At 30.9% G+C, this 21,866-nt stretch overlaps 3 protein-coding genes across 4 annotated transcripts; 1 reads left to right on the top strand and 2 right to left on the bottom strand.

Moving 5' to 3' along the window:
- The first annotated feature begins 2,815 nt into the window (after window positions 1-2,815).
- On the top strand, window positions 2,816-6,082 carry ARP2 (actin related protein 2). Its single transcript, XM_079025903.1, has 15 exons — window positions 2,816-3,109; window positions 3,424-3,534; window positions 3,723-3,857; window positions 3,960-4,031; window positions 4,112-4,190; window positions 4,406-4,455; window positions 4,538-4,641; window positions 4,740-4,808; window positions 4,891-4,954; window positions 5,031-5,099; window positions 5,182-5,265; window positions 5,365-5,423; window positions 5,541-5,607; window positions 5,703-5,786; window positions 5,885-6,082. Exons 1-15 carry the CDS (start codon window positions 3,068-3,070, stop codon window positions 5,957-5,959), a joined length of 1,164 nt encoding a protein of 387 aa, XP_078882029.1. The 5' UTR covers window positions 2,816-3,067; the 3' UTR covers window positions 5,960-6,082.
- Window positions 6,083-6,178: 96 nt separating this feature from the next.
- On the bottom strand, window positions 6,179-7,923 carry MUB4 (membrane-anchored ubiquitin-fold protein 4 precursor). Its single transcript, XM_079025904.1, has 4 exons — window positions 7,714-7,923; window positions 7,401-7,615; window positions 6,629-6,799; window positions 6,179-6,544 (listed from the first exon to the last, which is right to left on the bottom strand). The coding sequence occupies exons 2-4, from the start codon at window positions 7,528-7,530 to the stop codon at window positions 6,489-6,491; spliced, it is 357 nt and encodes a 118-aa protein (XP_078882030.1). The 5' UTR covers window positions 7,531-7,615; window positions 7,714-7,923; the 3' UTR covers window positions 6,179-6,488.
- A 2,130-nt stretch (window positions 7,924-10,053) lies between these two features.
- Window positions 10,054-13,295, bottom strand: LOC145087828 (ENTH/VHS family protein). Of its 2 annotated transcripts, none has more exons than XM_079025906.1 (8): window positions 12,997-13,295; window positions 12,045-12,173; window positions 11,716-11,963; window positions 11,516-11,635; window positions 11,276-11,426; window positions 11,058-11,191; window positions 10,937-10,972; window positions 10,054-10,825 (listed from the first exon to the last, which is right to left on the bottom strand). In XM_079025906.1, the coding sequence occupies exons 2-8, from the start codon at window positions 12,118-12,120 to the stop codon at window positions 10,193-10,195; spliced, it is 1,398 nt and encodes a 465-aa protein (XP_078882032.1). In that variant the 5' UTR covers window positions 12,121-12,173; window positions 12,997-13,295; the 3' UTR covers window positions 10,054-10,192. The 2 variants fall into 2 exon arrangements, with proteins under 2 accessions (XP_078882032.1, XP_078882031.1); XM_079025905.1 differs by having other exon boundaries at window positions 11,276-11,432.
- Window positions 13,296-21,866: the final 8,571 nt, after the last annotated feature.

Here is a 21,866-nt window from a genome sequence, read left to right on the forward strand (position 1 = left end):
TTTATTAGGGGATCCTTGATTGAGCAGGTGTATTTCATGACTACATTTACATTTCCAATAAAATGATTTGTCGTATCATGGATTCTGGACAAGTCTACAAACGAGTGTTATTGATAGCTAACCATAGTAATATCCTTTTGCAGATACCTCTCATACACATATCCTTTTGCAGAGAGTTGTTAATAGCTAACCACAGTAAGCATAACATAGACCATGTTTTGACGAAGTTATCCCTCCAAAACGCTCTTCATGTACGTTATGGCCTAAGAAGGTTGCAGTCTTTGATACTTTTGCATCTTTAATTTCATTTAACTTTTTTAGGGAAAATGATTCAAGGAGGTAACCAACTGTTGAGATTGTTCTCATTTGTTTTTTTTTGTACCCAATATACCATATACCATCGAAATTGTTGTTTGTGGTCACTATAATCCTTTTGACAAACTACCATAAGTGATAGCCGGTCAAAATAACCAAAATTGTTATGTTGAACACAAATAACAACTTATATGCTATACTAGGCGAATCCCCGCGCGTTGCGCGACAATATAATTATATAGTTAAAATAATAACTTTTACCAAATTATTATTTAATAATCCTATTTTGAAACAAAATGTTAGTAGTAAAGCAAACATATAGTTAACATATTAGTTTTATTAAGCATTATAGTTTAATTTTTAAGTCATTGTGATATGTACAATTATTTGATAATTTTATAAACCGTTTAAAATTGTGTAAATTATATATCAAATGAATGATAATATAACAGGTAACAAAACGTATGAACAAAAATATGAACTACAATTTTTAGTAACATAAAAATAGAAAAACATCTATTATAACATTTGTATTAATATATATATATATATATATATATATATATATATATATATATATATATATATATATATATATATATACAACGAATAATAAAAAATATAAAAAATAAACACTATAACTTTTAATAACATAAAAACACTAAAATATCTAGTATAACATTTATGTTAACTCTTCATATTTAAATCACAAATCTCTTCAAATACGTTAATGTTTTTAATGAGCAAAACTTTACAACCTTATAAATGAAAGGAAAATAAAAATTTATTAGTAATTACTAATTAATAACCATAAGTTAAAAACTCTTGAGTTGTAACTAATAAATATACATAAATTATAAAACTCTTGAGTTGTAGTGTGAGTTTCAAATGAATGCGGTACTTAGAAATGTGTATTTATTATTATTATTATTATTATTATTATTATTATTATTATTATTATTATTATTATTATATTCGTCTAAATAATTGGTTTTGATGCATCATTTTAATCCCTTCAATTATTAAACATAAAGATATTTGATTATAAATTTATAACATACATAGGTGCATATACATGTTAAACAAATCACACACACAATCATATATATATATATATATATATATATATATATATATATATATATATATATATATATATATATATATATATATATATATATATATTCGTAATTGTCATATGTAATTTTTGTCGTAGTAAATTACATATCAAATGTTAAAAATTATGTTATCCTTTAAATATTATCGTTTAAATATGTTGTGTAGGATAACCCAACAAAAAAATAATAGAAAATAAACATAATCAAAATAGAAAAGCTACAATCAAATAAATAAGAGCATTGAGTGGTTGAATATATAAATAAAATGTTACATAAACGTACATTTAAATCAAAAGTAAAAACTAACATTCGTCAACTTTACTCAAACAAAAAAACCTATACCCGTTTTCTTAATCTTCTTTCTTCATTTAACATCATTCAACCATAGAAACTTGATGACAATTTTTCATTAACCTGCAATCAAAATATTTTTCTTGAAAAATAAGAATCAGAAAGATATTCCAAGCAAAACGTTAATGTTTGGACTTTGGAGAGTCACATTCAAGATTGAATAATACACATAAATCACATATAAAGATTAAATGAGAAACTGAATATAAAGCTTCATTTGTTTTGGTTGAAAGAAAAAAATCATATTACAATTACCATCGATGCGACATAACTCATTTCTTCAAATCATCATATTTGGATCGTGAATGCTCCAACTATATGTAAACTTTTGAATCACAATATCTTTCACCCAAATGACGACTTTTTGTAAGAAAAATATACTAATATAACTACATATATAATAAGAGAATGCAAAAAAAAATATTGGAAATTTATAAATACTATAAATCGTTTTAATTAAGGAATATAAAAAGTTATGTAGGTTTCAAATCAATATGGTTTGAGAAAACAAAATATCTCTAAACATATGATTTTGTATGGTATGGTTTGAGAAAACAAAATATCTCTAAACATATGATTTTGAATGGTCATATTTATATTACTGGAAAAAAAATATCATACGATCAAATTATGAGTACAAAATAATACATTCATTCACAACCTTCATTTGTATAGCTTTTTTAGGGTCTCCATCATTGCAAATACGTTCTAAAAAAATTGTGCCTATTGAAAAATTTTCTTTTCATTTTTGTATGCATCCATCTTACATGTAAAATTTTATATAACACAAAAGACATAAAATATTGGTTTTTTTATAGTTAAACTTTCACTAAATGTTAATTAAACATAATATAAGTTATAAAATTTTTGAATGTTAAATCATAATTAAGAAACTTTTAAGTTATATTAGTTAAAAAAAAGAATTTCAAATGAATATAATTTGAGTAAGTTAAAAAAGGATTTCAAATATATGATTTTCAAAAAAGAAACATGTTGATATGATGTATGATTGGATAAAAAAAACGAACAAACTCAACACAGTTGCAAATAGTCATTTTGGATAGACCCGGTTGGCGAGTTGGGCGGGTTTTCGTTCTGCAGCAGCGACTTACCTCGTAGCCTGAGTTTATACGCAAAGTAAAGCAAAGCAGATTAGCAACAAACACAAATGATGATTTAACTCTTGAAGCTTTCCATCTTAATTCCTAATCCAGACAAAAGAAGGGATCCATCGCCATCGCCGTTGCTGTCTCCGTTGATCCTTTCATCTCAGGTGAGGTTAAATGGACAGCAAGAAGGTCATCGTTTGCGACAATGGCACTGGGGTAAGCTAATCGTCTCGTTAATTAACCATTTTTTAGTGATCTCGATCTATTCGTTGGAATCCACTGCTTATATTCAAAGTCAATTGTTGAAACATTGCGTCCTTGATCTGTTTTCTTATATTTTTGGTACCTTTTTATTTAGACCGGAACATTTTAAGCATCAAGATGTTTCCGGTTTTTAATGATTCAATAAACAATATTGACATGAATTGCAACTGCATCACTAAATTTATGCACTATCTTGTCTCCAAACAAGTAAAGATGGATGGAATATCAATTTTTGTGATTTTATGACTGCTGAATTTAAAATGCAGTATGTCAAGTGTGGTTTTGCTGGTGAGAATTTTCCAACATCGGTATTTCCTTGTGTGGTGGGTAGGCCGATGTTGAGATACGAAGAAACTCTCCTGGAACAAGAGTTGAAGGTGAATATACTCCTTTTTTTTCTTCTCAATGAACACTTGTGTATAAAGGTCTGATGATTATATAAGTGCCTTGATTAATTTGATCAGTGATATCCCTTCTTTCACTGGTATTTATCTATTTGTACGTTGTAGCATATCAAGTGATCATTAATAACAGAAATGCTTCCTTTATCCATGGTTCATAACAGGATATTGTTGTTGGTGAAACCTGTTTGAACTTGAGACATCAACTAGATATATCTTATCCTGTCAACAATGGCATTGTGCAAAAGTGGGATGATATGGGTCATGTTTGGGATCATGCCTTCTATAATGAGCTAAAGGTGAGTGTCTGCTGCCTTTTGATATGTTGTTTGAGAACTTGATGAGTTAGCAGTTAGCACCTGCTGCTTGTTATAAAAGTCCTCCATATTTCCTTCTTGCAGGTGGATCCATCAGAATGTAACATTTTGCTCACAGATCCACCTCTCAATCCTTCAAAAAACAGGGAAAAGATGGTATGTGCAAACAATATACTCATAAAAATGATTTTCAGTTTGCAGTATGCAAACTTGATTGTGGATTAACCTTGATTTAGGTGGAGACTATGTTTGAGAAGTACAATTTTGCTGGTGTCTTCATCCAAATACAAGCTGTTTTAACATTGTATGCTCAAGGTGCTTATAGGGTAAAGGTTTATAAGACTTCAATTTTGCTTCCTCTAAATTGACATGACATGAATTTTGCTGGTGTCTTCATCCAAATACAAGCTTTTTTAACATTGTATTCTAATGTTATATAGTATATACGACTCCTTTTGAAACAACTTTGCAAAGAATTCAAGAATTAACTTTGATTTTATTTACCTAATCTTGATTTGATGTCAAAACAGGTTTACTTACTGGACTAGTCATTGACTCTGGTGATGGTGTCACTCATGTGGTAAGCAGTTGAATAACTATTACTATTTAGTATTTACTACTACTTAGTAACCCTAATTTCTAACATTATCATGTTTCTTAAGGTTCCTGTTGTAGATGGCTACTCATTTCCTCATCTTACTAAACGAATGAATGTTGCTGGACGCCATATAACAACATATCTTGTTGATTTACTGCTTAGGAGAGGGTGAGTAGTTTCTAGAAGTTGCTATTTTTATAGTAATAATAGTTTATTATGATTGTACATGTGGTACTGAGACTTGAAAACTAATTTATCATATGAAGTTATGCAATGAATAAGAGTGCTGATTTTGAAACTGTTAGAGATATCAAAGAGAAGCTCTGCTATGTTAGGTACATTCATGAATCCACATTTTATTTGAACTTACAATGTAATTCTTTTTTTTTTTTTTTGATAAGTTTTGGTTTGTTGCAGTTATGATTACAAAAGGGAATATCAACTGGGACTTGAGACCACCATTCTTGTTAAGAATTATACTGTAAGTTACCATAGTTTATAATATAAGGAAGTAAAGGTGGTTAATTGTTATTGAGAAATGTTATAAAATGCATCAGCTGCCAGATGGAAGGGTTATCAAAGTTGGTACTGAACGCTTTCAGGCCCCAGAAGCTCTTTTTACTCCGGTATATTTTTGTGTTTAGTTTCTGAATTAATAATTGCATTTGTATAAATGGTAATGTTAATGTTGTAAGCTGGTTCTTACAGGAGCTCATAGATGTTGAAGGTGATGGAATTGCTGACATGGTATTCCATTGTATTCAGGAAATGGATATTGACAACCGTATGATGGTAACAAATTTAAACCAGCTATTAGTATTATTATTATTATTATTATTATTATATAATTTGAACACATGGCGAAATTATGTGTGATTGTATGTTTTGCAGCTTTACCAGCATATAGTTTTGAGTGGAGGGAGCACAATGTATCCAGGATTACCTAGTCGGTAATATTACATCATTATCTTTGGTGTGGTTTGACCAGTCTCTTGTATTATTAAATTGGTCAACATATTTTGCATTTTCTTTAGAATTCATGATTAGTGGTTATATTATATATACAGACTAGAGAAAGAAATCTTGGATCGTTATCTTGAAGTTGTGTTGAAGGGCAATAAAGTGGGATTGAAGGTACTATTTATTGTTGGATCATATAATATAATACATTATTTGTGTGAGTGATTGATTAAATAATAAATATTAATTACTTATTTTTGTAATGTTAGAAATTGCGGCTGCGTATTGAAGATCCACCACGCAGGAAGCATATGGTGTACCTTGGGGGTGCAGTACTTGCTGGAATCATGAAGGTGCTCTTTCATTCTCTATTGGATGCAACTGAATTTTGATTGATTAGATAAATAGATACTCAAGTGTAAAAAAAAAAATATATGTGGATTTTTTGCAGGATGCACCTGAATTTTGGATTAGCAGGCAAGATTATCTGGAGGAGGGAGTTCATTGCCTAAGCAAGTGTGGGTAGAGCCATGATTTTAAGCAACAATGCTAGTGTTTTAGAAATTTGTATGTTAGCTAAAATTGGGATTTCACTTTACTATTTCAAGTTTTGAGTAAAAAGCATATGGCCAAAACATAGATTTCATTACTCGTTTCAACAAAATGTCAATTCCACAACTAAATAACTTTTTAATAAACAACAAATACCGTATATATTGTTGCAAGAGAGCTGTGTAGAATCTAATAGAGGAAAAGAAGCCAATGAGGATTACTTGTATTCACTGAAGCCGAAGCCACAAATGTACAGCAACTTAAAGCAACAAATTTTACATAAAACACACACACACACACACTCACTACACATGATAACGACAACAACAATAAAGGATTTTATATGTTTACACCAACCAGACTTTCCCCCACACTGCGCAACAATTATATGGTATGACATTATTTTCCCCAGACCAGTCCACCCGATTGATTCCACAGAGCCCCAAACAATGGCCCCCCACCCACCAGATAAATCTCAACCAACAAACAAACTCAATAACTTCTTACAATATGGTACACGCGCAGACGTTTGTCTTTGGAGCCTCATCCATCTTTTTTTCTGTTCAGAATCATAAAAACCTATTCATTTCAGAAAATACACTCTACTTATTTGTTAACATATTGATGAGGAAAGAGGAGTTACCTGTTTTTGCTTTGGTTAAAGACATCTGTACAACAGCATGCATTGTAATTACCCCTTTTGGAAGCTCCCCAAAAGGTGTTCTGCACTGCCCAACAGTTTTGTTGTTTTCCAAAATTTTCCCCGCATTTATTAATTTTATGTCATTTGCTGATTTGGGTCCGCCTTTCTTATCTGGACGCATTCAACAAACATAATCTTCAGAAAGATATGACTTAACATAACCTAATCATTAATACGTCCAAAAAAGATGCAATTTATCATCCACCATTCATTTTGATTTAACGTATTTCTCATAGGCCAAGAGTATAACATATGGAGAAAAGGTTGAAGGAGATCTGAAATGCCCAAAAAGGCAAAAACTAAAGAGTTTTCCCTTTGCCCTTTGGCTAATCTTTAACCAGCTATGTCACTGGGATATAAGCTCAAGCTCTCTACGATTTCGTTTATCTGGTGGGAAATTGCAAAAACCACAAACTCAAAACTCCATCACAGTTGGATTACAGTACTCTATGTTTCATCTTTCTTTTCTTTGTGTGGATCATACATCTTTCATCTTTTCCTTAAACCAGAGATCATTTAGCTTAAAACATAAAGACTGAAGAACAGCTATTTACATGAATTTATAAAGGCAATTCAGTCGTCATGGAGTCACACTAACTAATCTACAAAATACATGAATCTCAAAATCGAAAGGCGTAATCTATAGAGCAGTAAAAATATCAGAAAAAAAAAAAAAGCATGTACAGACAAAAGAGACCGAAATCTGCCTAACCTTTGGGCCATTCGGCAACAATTCTCTCCTTGAGCATGGCAACTGTGGAAGCCGGAGAGTATCGAAATGGACCAATATCCGATCCATCAAGCAACCGAAACTTGAGCTCTAAAACATCTTCCTCCGGCATTTGGAACAGCCTACGATATCACACCTTATATGAAGCCCTAGGATCACACCTTTTCCACAAATCACTAATATATGTTATCAAAAACCTGCACAAAGTCATACCACAACAATTATTAATATCAACAACCAGGAATCAAAAGAAGATGATGAAAACTAAAGCCGTGGATCATTGGTTTAAAATCACCTTTGAATTGTAGTGAAAGAATCGATCAGCAGCTGTATGTGAACTGTGAATTGCCGGAGATGAGTAAATGGTATGAAGTATGGACGATGAAGGGAGGTGGAAATTGAAGAAGATGAGGAACCCTAGACCCGATCTCGAGGCGCACTGTTAATGAATGCGAAACCCCATTTCTTTTCCTTTCAACTTTCGCTGTGCTTTTTATTGTACTGGTCTGGTCAGCAAGTCAGTTTGAATACGGTGATTTGTTTTTTATAAAACCAAATTTAACATCATCTACCCACTTTCTTTTAATTTTATTAATAACTATTTATATTTATTACGACACTATTATTAATAATTAAAAAAGTATATCTTATTTTTGGTTTAAGCATTGAATTATTAGTTTAACTACAAATTTTAATATGAACAAATGATTATTTCGAATTTGTTTCTTTCTTAACATTATCTTTAAAAGGCTTTCATTCTTATTTCATATGTTTATACAAAAGTATTTATTGATTTTTATATAATTAGAATATGCCAAATATTTAAATTATAAACTCATACAACCTATGTTTTTTCTTTTCTGTAAAATCATTTTACTACATTTGATTATTTAATTAATTATAAATATTTATATACATAATAATTTACAAAATGTATATAAAAGAAATGAGCGGTGGGAAAGTGAGATTTCGGTGGCGTGGCGTATTTTTGTACCAAAAGGGCGTGGTTTGAAAAGGTATTATTAGTATTAATAAGTATTTTTGTACCAAAATACAAAACATGGTAAAAGCCTAAAAGGGGATTTCATTTGGAGTCTGGACCCACATTCTTTTATGAAAAAAAAAAATAAACCCACTTTTTATCGCATGTGACGATCTTAAGTGGTTTGCTTATCATAAATTTTACATTTTTCTTGTCTGAAATTAGTATTTTACATTTTGCTCGCCTTAAATTAGTGGTTTGCTTGCCGGAATCTATTATAAATTTAAAGCATATGCAAATAACAAATCTACATGAACAATTTTCTTGGCCGGAAATTTCCATTTGAGAAACTTGTTCTTACGCCAATCTTCTCTAGGGCTAAGGTTGAATGATCCTAAGTCGGGCGAGTCGAATATGGCTAACAGGATTCTGGAGGTGGTAAATATTATGTGATTTTTTTGAATTTATAAAATAGTAATTGTAGTGTGTAATAATTTTTTTCTTATGGTATGTATAGTATTTGGAACTTTTTCTATTTTATTGTCTCAGAAAGTAGACCACTTTTATTGATCGACAATTTTGATCTGACTCGACTCGATCATTTTAACGCATCTGGTTGTATCGTTAATTACTTTGTCCCCAATGGAGAGCAATTATGGATCAATCACACCATCAAATGTGACTCTTGTCACCCTTTTAATTGGTATTGATATCATAACCTGTGGAAATAACGGAAGACAAGAAATCTATTTATATAATAATATATAGAATTATTTAATTATACAATTGTCAAAAAAAGATATATAATATTTGATGTATATTAGTATATTTATAATATTATATAAAAATAATATTTATAGTAGTTACAAAAATATAATATTTTTATTTAATTCAATCATTAATAAAGAAATTTTAAAATATAGCAGAGATATACATACACAAAAAAGAATATTATATTTCAACTAAAAACAAAGATTATTTTGAATTGTAACTAAACATAATGTAGTGAAATTTAATAGGATGATGTAAGTGCGATAATGTATCTTTGATTTTTTGTAATATATTAAAAATCTAACATAATTACATCATATTGGCTTTATTAGATAAAAAGAATTTGAAAATCATATTGGGATCTGATGTATCTTTACAATTTGAATGTTATTTCAAATTTGCAAAACAAAAATAAGGATATCATTTAATTTAGATAGAAAAAAAAAAATGAGAATGCTTATAAGGGTGTCATGTGTCAAAAATTGAGTCTAGAAAAAACACATGTGACATGGCTAAGTTTTTTTTATTATTAAAATAGGTAGATATATAGATTTCGAAATTTGTATTGTTCTAATATGCAATCAAATAAAAAAAGTTTAATCTTACATAATCACAGATATACACCATAAGTGCCCAACATTGTTTTTGTAATACATTAAACTAAAAATGTACTTGAAACGTATTCTTTTCATACCACCAATTTCTAATTTTATTTTTAAAACAAACAATTAATTTTCAACATGAATCAGCCGTTTCTGGCCATCGTTCTAGAAGGCCCCGTTGACTTCTCGGCGTTCCAACGACATGTTAACAAGAATCACAGCAAATCTAGCTTCATACATCTAATAAAAACTAAAAAACAAAAACTCCATACACAAACACTCAAATACAACCGATTCAACTATCAATTAAAATAAATTCAACTCTCTCGTCTACTTTACTTAAATAGTTAAATTAAACATTAACGACATCTCTAAATAATGTGCAAAAAACTCTCAATTTCATCTACAGACTTATAGTTCTACTGCCTAGACATAGGTGCCATTGACATGGCTGATTGTTGGCTATAAAACCCACCTTCCATTTGATAATTCTGGTAACCATCTGGAACAATTCCCGGTGTATACAAAGAAACACCATTCACTAGCGGCCCAGCCATAGGTTGTGGTGGTGGCGGTGGCGGTTGGTTCATGGTATGGCCATATGTTACTGTCCCAGCTGACACCATGTACACCGGAGCTGGATATGGCTGCATTGGCGGCATTGGCGGTGGAGGTGGCGGAGATGATGGTGGAGGCGGTTGTTGGTCTGGATACTGGAATGGTGGAGCTGGTGGTTCACCGTTATTTATCTTGGTTCTCTTTTGCAAAGGGTAGTCATTTGAGGGTGAATTTCCAATAACGCCCTCGGAAGCCAGGGACGAGAGGACGTAAGTCAGCATCTCGGCGGATGATGTTGATGCCGTGAGCTTTGCCGCCACTGCAGCGGCGGCAGATTTGGTGTCCTCGGATTGGTCGGTGAAAGGTGGTTGTTGTGTGTACATCACCGGAGCAGACTGTTCTCCGGTCACCGGAACAGGTGGCGGTTGTCTGCCATTAGGGTTAAGCAATTGCCTACAATAATTATCAGCTTTTTCTGCTTGAGAATGTGCAGCCTGAAAACACAAGAACAATCATTTTTGTAAGTAATTAGCTCTTTTTTTTTAATAAATAATACTTCAGTACCCAAATTGGTGAAAATAGTAATATACTGATGTAACCTATACCTGAAGCTGACTTCGGACTTTGTCCAGCTTCATTTCCTGATAATAAAACCATGGAAGCTTTCATTTATATGAAGAAAAAAAAATGTGAATATGTAACACCAATTTCAGGATACCAACAAACCTGATCTTGAAGAGCTTCCCTCAAATAAGACACAAGATTTGTTCTTGATGATTCAATAACTGTAAGTTGCTCAATACAATCCCTCAATGTAGCATGCTGCCCCTTGAGCTCATCTGTGACACCTGTCCCATTTACTTTGTAAAAGAAAAAGAAAAAGGGTAAATATTTCAGAAATATACTATATAAGATGAAAATCAGAGATGAGAAAAAAAAAATACCAGATCTAATATCCCCACCAATTTCCTTTTCCACTTTTTCAACACAAGTAATGGCATTTTTGCATTTGCTGAAGACTGCATCTTCATTGACCTGACTACCATATATAACTTTATACCCTGAAACTATTTTGTCCACTGCATTGCCAGCAGGCTGTTTCTAATTAAAATAAAGTAACAAGTAAGAGCAAACATTAACACAATTCAATACAGGAGCATGTAAAAGATAATTAAATAAAGTACCAATTTTAACCCTGAATGCTTCCCATTCCTATTACTAGTTTCCATATGCCTTTTGACAAGCTCTTCCTTAAGAACTTGCCCTCGTGAACCAAAAACCTTTCTTTCATCCAAAATAGTGACCTGAAAAATTAAAAAATTATTTATATAATTTTCTTGATTATAATTTATAAGCATGGAGACTGGAGAGAAGAGAAGCATACGAGGCGTAAAGCAGAATTTCTTCCAAATTCATCCCCATTGTCGATGACATCACGGAGTGCGTCTGGAAGAACCTTCCAGAATTCACCAACAAATTCAGAACCTTTTTTCCTGCTATTTTGTAAAATATCATTTGCAAGATACAGAAAAGCCAGGCGTTGATCACGTGGAGAGCTATGAAATTGTCTAGCCCATGTTTCCACAACTTGTTTTGCCTTGTTCATATGAAATATACACCAATGTGACAGAGCTATATATATTGTTAGGGATAAAAAAAAAAGGTAATTGTTAATAGTTATGAAAGTTAAACAAACACATTTCAGTAGGATACTCTCAATGCTTTGCTGTGAATTGTTGAGCTTAGTCAGCTTCTCCACCAAAATTTGTGGATTAAACGCACTACCCATTGTGTCTAACAAATGTAGTACTACCTCCAATGACAACACCTCTTAAAGACAGCCTTCACAACAAAAATTCCAACACGAAAATTAAGAAAAGAACACTTCTGAAAGCAATAGCAATCGCTAGCTTTGACTAATTCTCATGGTAAAAAAGGAAAGGAACTTGCTTATATAGATGGTGATAAATTAAATATGGGCATTGGTGTGTGGAGACAGAGAATGAAAAAAATCTTGCAACAATTACTAACTGGTAGATGAAATTTTTCTTAGGTGTTTGTAATTATGTTATCCAATTACCAATTCTTTAATATAGTTATATACTACTAATTGGTGGATAATTAAATATTGTAACAGTTGACAAGGCACATGGTTTAATGAAAGTGTGACTATTACTCAAATGTCTAACACAAGAATCAAGATTGATCTTGTGTAATGGTAGCATCACAAAATTGCAAACGAGTAACTAAATGCCTAAAAACTGCAATGTGGACAAAGGAATTATGGCTGAAACAGAACAGAGAGAAGTATTAAACGTTCGAGTTATGGCATTCGGCTACTCAATTTAGATCCATTATTTATCAGGTCATGTAAATTATCTGAAGCTAAACTAGAATAAAACAGTTAAGTTGAATGCATAACAACTAAGATCAGTATTGCAATCAACAAGGAGACCAAAGTAGAACAAACGGATAACTAGGATAAAGGCTTCAGTAAATGTCCGTACAAAGTACAAACTATAGCGTTCGATAGTTTTTAGCAAAGGAATCAAAAGCATATGAGATTTTCCGGACAAGGTAAACTGAATAAATTAAAAGGAGAATAACAAAAACAGTAAAAAGAATTGCATATTGGAATGCTGAATATATGACAAGGAATACTAACCTGATTAAAGAAGACAATTAAGCGGCGGAGCGTCAAGTTTCTCCATAAACGAATAAATTGGAGGGAAATTTTAGGGATTTGACGGATACGGAGGAGAAATTAGGTAAAGTGAATGAATGATATTTTTGGAAAGGATTATTGTTGTTATGAGAAAGAAAGGAAGGGTGTAGATGCCGCCGACTGACAAGGGTTTGAAAAAAGTGTTTGGGAGTTTGGGACCGCTTCCGAAACCAGCTAATAACATCGTACGGGAAGAGAAAAATGTGGTTGTTGAGGGAGATAACCTCCGACGTGCGTTTGAAACCGTCACGTGGTTTGTAGTGGGTATTTGGGATTTTGCTTATTTTTAACTCCATAATCATTTTCTTTTTTATCAAATTATTAATATTATGGACGGCGAGTCGAAAATCGTCGTCCAAATCACAGCCCTTAAAAGTCAAGATACTTTTAATCTGAGCCGCTTAAACTCAATTTTTGTGGTTGCGTGCAGTTCATCAATCGGTTTCAAAGACCCTCCTCTTTCTTCTACCTATGATTGCTTTCATACTTCTTATTTGCTAACCGCTACAATCACGTTGTACAAATGGGCCTATATATTGATCATTGCGATGTTTAATGTTTCCATCTTACAATCGGTTTTCAGGTTTTCACAATTGTTAAAATGTCGATTTACTTATTTTCCCTCACCGTGGGCCGATTACTAACTATTTTCTTTGATTTATTGTAGAGAAGAAGAAGACACGAGATCACTCGCTCCCGATGGAGGTTTCAAAGTGTTTATCTGTTTTGGGTTTCATTTTTTTCCAACAATAAAATCATCAAGAGAAATCGATAATGATATTGGGAATTTAGTCAATCTCGTTTTTGCTCAGTTGGGGAACAATTCCTCAAAGGTGGTTGTCTTCTTGGGCTTGGGAAGTCTAAAAGCGGCTTGATTTGAACAATAATTCCAAACGTGGGATTCTCCCACCGACGTCCTCCTGCCACATGTCAGGTTAGTCTTCAACCACCTTTTCTTTCTTCGTGATCCATGTTGTCGCACCGTGGAGATTAAAATTTTGGGGAGAGCAGAGGCAGCGACCCAACTCATCCCCAACAATGCTTATCATTTTAAAAAATGTTCAAACGGTTGCTCATAATGGAATCATCAACTTTAAGTTCCCTTCTCTGCCTCTTTCCATTTAAGAAGTTGAAATCTGTAACTCGAGGGACTAATATGGTTTCCATATGTGAAGCATTTCGTATGAAAAGTTTATAACAGCGACATTGAAAAGGGAATTGCATCAATTTGGGAAATGTAAATCGTTTGTTTTGTTTCCATTAGAATAGCAAAATAGATTGAGGTATAGTTCTTGCAGACTTCATGGGAACCATTTAAGCCATTAAATGTAATATACATTGTAATCAAGAAGAAGATTTCAATAAAAATTGAGAAATTAAATATTTTCCTATCTTTTGTTCCTACATATCATCTACCCAATTAAATTGTGACATGTCTAACATTTAATGTTTATTTAATGAAATTTAATGATATGTTAGGATACTAATATGACAGTTGTCACTATTTAATTGAGTATGATGATATGTAGAAACAAAAGATAGGAGTATATTTAATTTCACAAAATAATTGTCCCACTTTTGTCTATTGTCTTTAATATGATCTAGATACTTGTGTTTAATTGTCCAAAAAAACATGTTTAGAATGCATTCAAGAATCTTGGTGATTTTCATTTTCTTATGGAATCTCTTCAATGCAGATTTTGTGCTAAATTTGACCTAATTTTTAGCCTATTGTAGTAATGTTTTTTGGAAATCAACACTCACATGCAAAATAAAAAAACTTTTTGAAATGAATGAAATATGAGACTTTTATCGTCTATTACTTATTAAGTCGGTTATTTTTTTTTAATTTTGCATATACATTAATTTTTTTTACAAAACCTCTATTCTTTTGCGAATTTATTACCAACTTTTTTAAAATAAATTTTTTATATTTATTTATATTGTTTTTTTTTACGGAATTGTCTTAATATAGATAAAAAAATTGATTATTTACAAATTGTCTTAATTTCCCTAATAATTTTTCGTACAACTTTGTTTCTACACGACTTTCTACAACTTTATTCTTACATAATTTACATGTTTTTAAATTACATTGTTTTACAAAATTTACAAGTTTTTATATTGTTTTTTATGAATTAGAAAGAGATTGTTAAAGCCTTGTAAGTGTGTAAAAATGAAAGTGTAAAAAACGTCTAACAAGGAAGTTGTAAAAAAAAAATAGAAAGAACATTTTTATGAAGTTAAAAAATTTGTTAGAAAGGGTTGGGACTAAATTTGAAAAAAAAAGAGTTTTTTTTTCCTTCTAATTTAACAATGGTTTTTATATATTTTTTAGAAAAAATTACAACTTCTGTTAAATTTTAAAAATTTAAGACTATAATAATAATAATAATAATAATAATAATAATAATAAAAGTCTTATATATGTTTTTATACAATGATAAACACATTTCTTTTCAATCGTAATAACTTAATATGGATAATTGATATGTATATTATAAGACAAAAAAAGCTTTGTGTTTAATAATTAATAAATTTAATTTGACACCTAAGTATGTTTGTAGCATCACTAGGTTTGTCTTTATAGATGATTTTATCTAAACCCATATGTTAAAAATAGTGATTTTCAGCTCTATATTGAATAATATTTTGGTTTTTGAGTATTAAATTGAATGTGTTATTTATTTTATATTATGTATGCAACACAATTATAGATATTATTTCAAAAGATAGAAATATAATTGGGTAGATTTGTCATGTAGACAACTAATATAGGAATGAATGAAAGAAATATGGTATAGAAAAAAAAAAAAAAAAAACTACAATAAAGTTCCTAGATATTGGTTTCATAATCGATTTAGTCCCTATATATTTTTTTTATTCAATTAAGTCCCAAAAACCGGTAATCGTATTCAATTTAACCCCTTGACCTGGTCAACAGGTCATCCAACTTTTAAAAATTACATTTTTGGCCCATGTTTCAAAATTTATTATAAATTTGGTCTAAAATTTACACTTTTGGCCTAGATTTTAATTTTTTTTCACAAATTTGGTCCACAATATACCCTTTTGGCCCAAATTTTAGAATTTTGTTATGAATTCATCCTAATTTTAGTTATTTTTACAACTTTTTTTCTTCAAAAAAAAATTTGAATGTTTTTTCTTTATGAATTCGAATGTTTTGCGTTTGGAAGCATAGTAATTAATAAAAATAAAAAAAAAAACTGTAATATTTTTAGTTATATTTAACATTAAAAATAGATATTCAGTACTTTCAAACTTATACCAATGAGTTTTATTAATATTTTCTTTTTTAATTTGTTTAATATGTTAAACAATATATATTTTTTGTTCTATGTTCAGCATAAAAACATATGATAAATAAAGAAAGAGTTAAATGCAAGAAATAATAGTGTGCTTAATTTCATTGATTTTTATTATAGCATTGTATTTTGAACAACCTACCTAACCATAAACCAAATACAAAGATTTTTTTTAAAGTACAACAAAAATATTAAAGCACAACATCATTAGGTAGACTTTTTAAAGTACGTTGTCTTAGTTAGTAGCTCAATAAATAAAAGTGGGTCATATTTATAAACGTTTCAAAATTTATCAATAGCGTCGCTAGGCTTACAAATGGCAGAGTTTTATGTATTGTTGACATGGTACATTTTGACGGTTTCTAGAGCATTTCCAATAACATAAAATATTAAGTATGTTTCTTTTTGTCTGTATAAACAATGTTTTTTGTGTGTTACAATGCTACGATGACATTGTTATACTGCTACATTGACATAAATGGCTTATTGTCAACAACAATGCGCTTATTAGTCCTTTTTGGCTCTTAAACTTAATAGTATACTTCAAAAAAAATATAATGATACTAAAAGTTGTTTTTCACTAATTTAAGTCTCTTTATTGTGTGAAAATAATGTTTATTTGTGTGATAACAATGCCACAACATGAATGACCTATTGTTAGCACTATGTAACTATCGTTTTAATGTAAATTATTATATTTTCTACCTAAATTCATAGTACACTTCAAAAATAATAGAAGATAAAGACGAGTACATTTTTTTGAAGAAAAAAAGTTGTAAAAATAACTAAAATTAGGATGAATTCATAACAAAATTCTAAAATTTGGGCCAAAAGGGTATATTTTGGACCAAATTTGTAAAAAAAATTAAAATCTGGGCCAGAAATGTAAATTTTTTACCAAATTTGTAATAAAATTTGAAATCTGGGCCAAAAATGTAGTTTTCGAAAGTTGGATGACCTGTTTACCGGGTCAAAGGGTTAAATTGAATACGATTACCGGTTTTTGAGACTTAATTGAATAAAAAAAATATATAGGGACTAAATCGATTATGAGGCCAATATGTAGGAACTTTACTGCAGTTTTCCCCAAAAAAAATCAATAAATTGTTTATATATTTGTTAACCTGTCCACCGGACGGGTATGACACTAGTTGTTTAGGTTTTGAAAAAAAAAAGTTTCTAAAAAAATATTTGGATTAAAAGCTAAAGATTGATAAACTCTTTTTAATGTTTAAATTAATTTATAGATATTTTATATGAATGTATCATAAACATTTTCAAAAACATTTATGTATTTTTCAAACACCTTTTAAATATTATTTACTTTTGAAAAATGAATCAGCCATAAACACCTTCAAAACCAATCTATATACACCGGTCTAATTTTGGATAAATACTTTTGGATTAATGTTAGTCACTTTAAAAAAAAAAAAATAATAACCTTGATTTTTTTTTGACAAAATTGCAAGAATGGTCCCTATGGTATGTCAAAACTAGCAAGTTTGGTCCAAAATGGGTTTGACCTGCAAGGATGGTCCAATAGTTTCGTTTTGTTGCGAGTTTGGTCCAAAAATTTTAAAACTTTTTATAATGACAGATTTGCCCTTGGTACTTCCCCCTTTTCAATTTTTTTATTATATAAATAAAAAAAAGAAAAAGAAAAAAAAAAAGAAAGTTTCTCTCTCTCTCTCTCTCTCTGTGTGTGTGTGTGTGCGCCCTTGTATGTTCTTAACAAATCAAGACTCAACCTCGATTTCATGAACTAAATAACGAACTTCAAGAACTCAAGAACGATCTTCAAGCTGTACACCTAGATGAAATTGACTTTTAAGATCGGATTAGATGCGAAATCTTTCAAGATCGAACTATGTGTGTAACTCTTCTTATCCCTATGATGAACATTTTTCTATGAGTGTAGAACACAACACACACATAAACACACAATGGTTGTTATGCGTTCTTATTTTGGATCTGAAATAAAAAACCCAAATCCAAAAGTCGAAGGTGAGTATGTTCTTGGTTCTAAATCTGAAACGAAGATGAAGAAGGGTAGATTTGAAACAAAAACCACACACAAAACCCTACCCGAAATGAAAACCCACCATCAATTCGAACAAAAGGTAGATCGACGAGAGCTTCGATGCGGCTGAGAAATCGTGATGAAGTGCAAGGGGGTCCGTCGAGAACGACAACCCTCTGTGGGTTTACTCTTCGTCTTCGCTGATTGGGAGAAGGAAGAAGTAATACAAATGGAAGTAGTCAAAATGGTGGTCTGGTGGTCAAACAGATCACACAAAGGGATTCGATTTCCGGCGATCTCCTATTGGCTCTCCTCTATTCGTTAGCGTCCACAAATCAAGAGGGAAAGGGAAACGACTGGATCGGAGGGAGAAGGAAGAAGAATGGAATCAGAAAGAAGGTGTTTGGTTGAGGGAAAGAAATGGCGAAGTAGCAGCTGAGAGAAGTGGCGATCCACTGGGGGTGTTTTCCGATCGACAACAATGAGGGGTGGAGAAGGGTTGTCGGTGCACCTTTTTGTCACCGGTGGTGTATATATATATATATATATATATATATATATATATATATATATATATATATATATATATATAGAGAGAGAGAGAGAGAGAGAGAGAGAGAGAATTTTATTTTTGTTTTATTTTCAATTAATTTTTAATTGTTGGTAATAAAATAAAAATGAAAAATTAAATAATAAGGGGTAAAATCGTCTTTACAAAAAAGTTCAAACCAAATTGGACCAAACTCGCAATAACACGAAACTATTGGACCATCCTTGCAGGCCAAACCCATTTTGGACCAAACTTGCTAGTTTTGACATACCACAGGGACCATTCTTGCAATTTTGTCATTTTTTTCTTTTGGAAAACAACGAAGAATCTATAAAGGGTTATTTCGTAGTCATCATTCATTTTGAAACTTGTTTTTCGAGTTGGTGGACATCCACTTAATGGAAATTTGGAATGCACGTCGAGATTCCAGGCTTATTTGGCAAAGTAGACAATAGCATGAGATCTAACGATGTTAAGATTTTACGGGTTAGTTTCTGCTTCATTTACTTGTTTATGTGTTTTTATGGATTATTAACCATAAAACGTATTTTGAAATTCAAATAACATGTCCAAGATGCGAATAAAATGACCGGAATAGAGTGTTAATTCGTATCCAATGATTTAGAAAACTACTTTATTTGGAACAACAAATCTAATATACTTCTAAACTAATCATAATTTCACTTATGTCCAAACGAAATTTGAACCTTCAATCTCAAGGAGAGAGGGTAACACTTGAAACCGTTGGGCTAAAAGTCTTTTGGTTCCTTAGAAAACTACTATTTGTCATTAGTTACCCTCTAGAACTTAGAAAATTGATATATTGCGTTTTTCCTTTGGTTTAACTGTCCTTTTAATCATCCGAAATGAGGTACGAAGAGCAGTCTAGAATATTGTTCCATACAACATTTATTTTTGAAATTAGATAACTTATTTTGGCATTGAGCACCGAGGTCGCTTCAATACTTCTCATACTTTGTCACATAAACTTGTCATTGGTGTCAATATTCTTGGCAAACCAAAACACCTATTCACGTCTAATAATATATTCTGGTAGATGTGCTTTGATAGGTGACTCAAAATTCTCGAGAGTGTGGAAAGGGATCATATGCTAATGCATTATATATTTATTTTTTTTGCAAAGTTGTCACAAACCCATGAAACAATGTAGAGGAAATGTTTTTCTGAGATCGGAGAGAATAAACTGACCTTTGAGACAAGTCTTAGAATGGTCTGATCTCGATTAGGTATTTTGTGGCTGGTCTAAGTCTTTGTCGATCTGGCCTCATGGTCTTTGCATGTGCATTTTTCAGTTCAGTTTCAAAGTTTTTTAGTTCGGTTTTTATATCTTCATATTTATATTTCGGTTTTGGAGTTTTTCTTTTAACAAATATGTTATTAACAATAAAATCATACATTAAGATTTACTAAATATGATACACTAAAGTTTAATAAAAGAAAAATAAAGAAAAAATTTGGTTATGTATGGTTAAAAAATGTGTAATTAACAAAAAAAATGATATATATACATAAACTTTGGCTTCCAATCTTTTTTGAGATTAGTCTACGATAGGTATCGGACCGGTCTTGTACCGGTCTGGTCTGTTTTATTTTTCGGTCAAGTCTCATTGTAAACCGATTCACTATCGGGTTTTTTTTGGGAATGGTCCAAGATCTATAAGGTGCAAGCCTCCAATTACACGGTATTGAGGGCTTAAGTACTAAATGTTGGGTCCTGTCTAAGGCTACGGTTAACTATAATATAAGGGGAAAAAGTTTAAACATCAAACATGAAAGATAATTTTATTTTATTTTTGTTTTTTTATAACAATTGTGAAAGATAAAAATCGATTGATAATCAATCTTAGTTGATATATGGTATAATATAAGAAAACAACGAGGGGCATAAATTTCATAGGTAGGAAGTACAAAATAAATAAATTAGATTCTTTAAAAACTAATGTTTGATATGTGTATTGAGCTTGAGTATCATTTTTAGAATGGATATCTAATTTGCTACATTCACGTATTCTACATTTGAAAATCAAAATGAAATATTCTGCAAACCCAAGCAACTTTATCTCAAGTTTTTATCCGTTTTTAGTTTTTACTTTTACCTACCAAATGTTATCCTAATGCTTACCAAAAGATGTATAAAGTATAAGAGAGGTTAAATATCTTCCTATTAAATATTTCTACTTATCCTCCTACTTACAAGATCATCACAAGTGTCAAAATCAAAGGATGAGATGAGAAAAGATAATTAGTGTTTTACACATGACAATCATTGAATCGGTAGGAGGATGAAATAGGAGGAGTAAGTAGAAAACAATTTAATTTTCCAAGTAAACATGTTACTGAAACCATAAATTGGTATATATTACCAAACATGCTTCTATTACATTTATTTAACAACCATTTTTGGTTCATATAAACCTTCTAAAGCAACAACATACTTACCAATGTTAACATATACCACATGCAATCTCACGGTAGCTTAACATTTAGGCACTTTTATGTTATCCTAACAAAGCTATACCATAAAATCAACTATACATTTTGACCCTCAACATTAGCTTTTTAACACCAAACTTAATTGTAGAATTATAGACTAAAATAAAAATATACAAAGGGTTCTTGGCTTTCGAGATGCCAAGTCTCTCCCAAGTAATCTCTCCCTCAACTAATTCTGTTCCAAAGATACCTAACAAGCACTAACCCCTACTTATACTCTATTAAACCGACATAACATGTAAAATGACCTAAAATCCCTAATCCAAACATTGACCCATTTGACTTTCTTTACTTAACATTGACTAGTTTATTATCCATTTTATTGCAAATCTAATCCATATATGAGGTATAACACAAACTCAACATGCTTGACCTTCTAATTAACTAAATTTTGCTACCA

This window comes from Lactuca serriola, chromosome 2, assembly GCF_051521515.1.
Source record: "Lactuca serriola cultivar US96UC23 chromosome 2, Lser_US96UC23_V15, whole genome shotgun sequence".
Classification (NCBI taxonomy): Eukaryota; Viridiplantae; Streptophyta; class Magnoliopsida; order Asterales; family Asteraceae; genus Lactuca; species Lactuca serriola.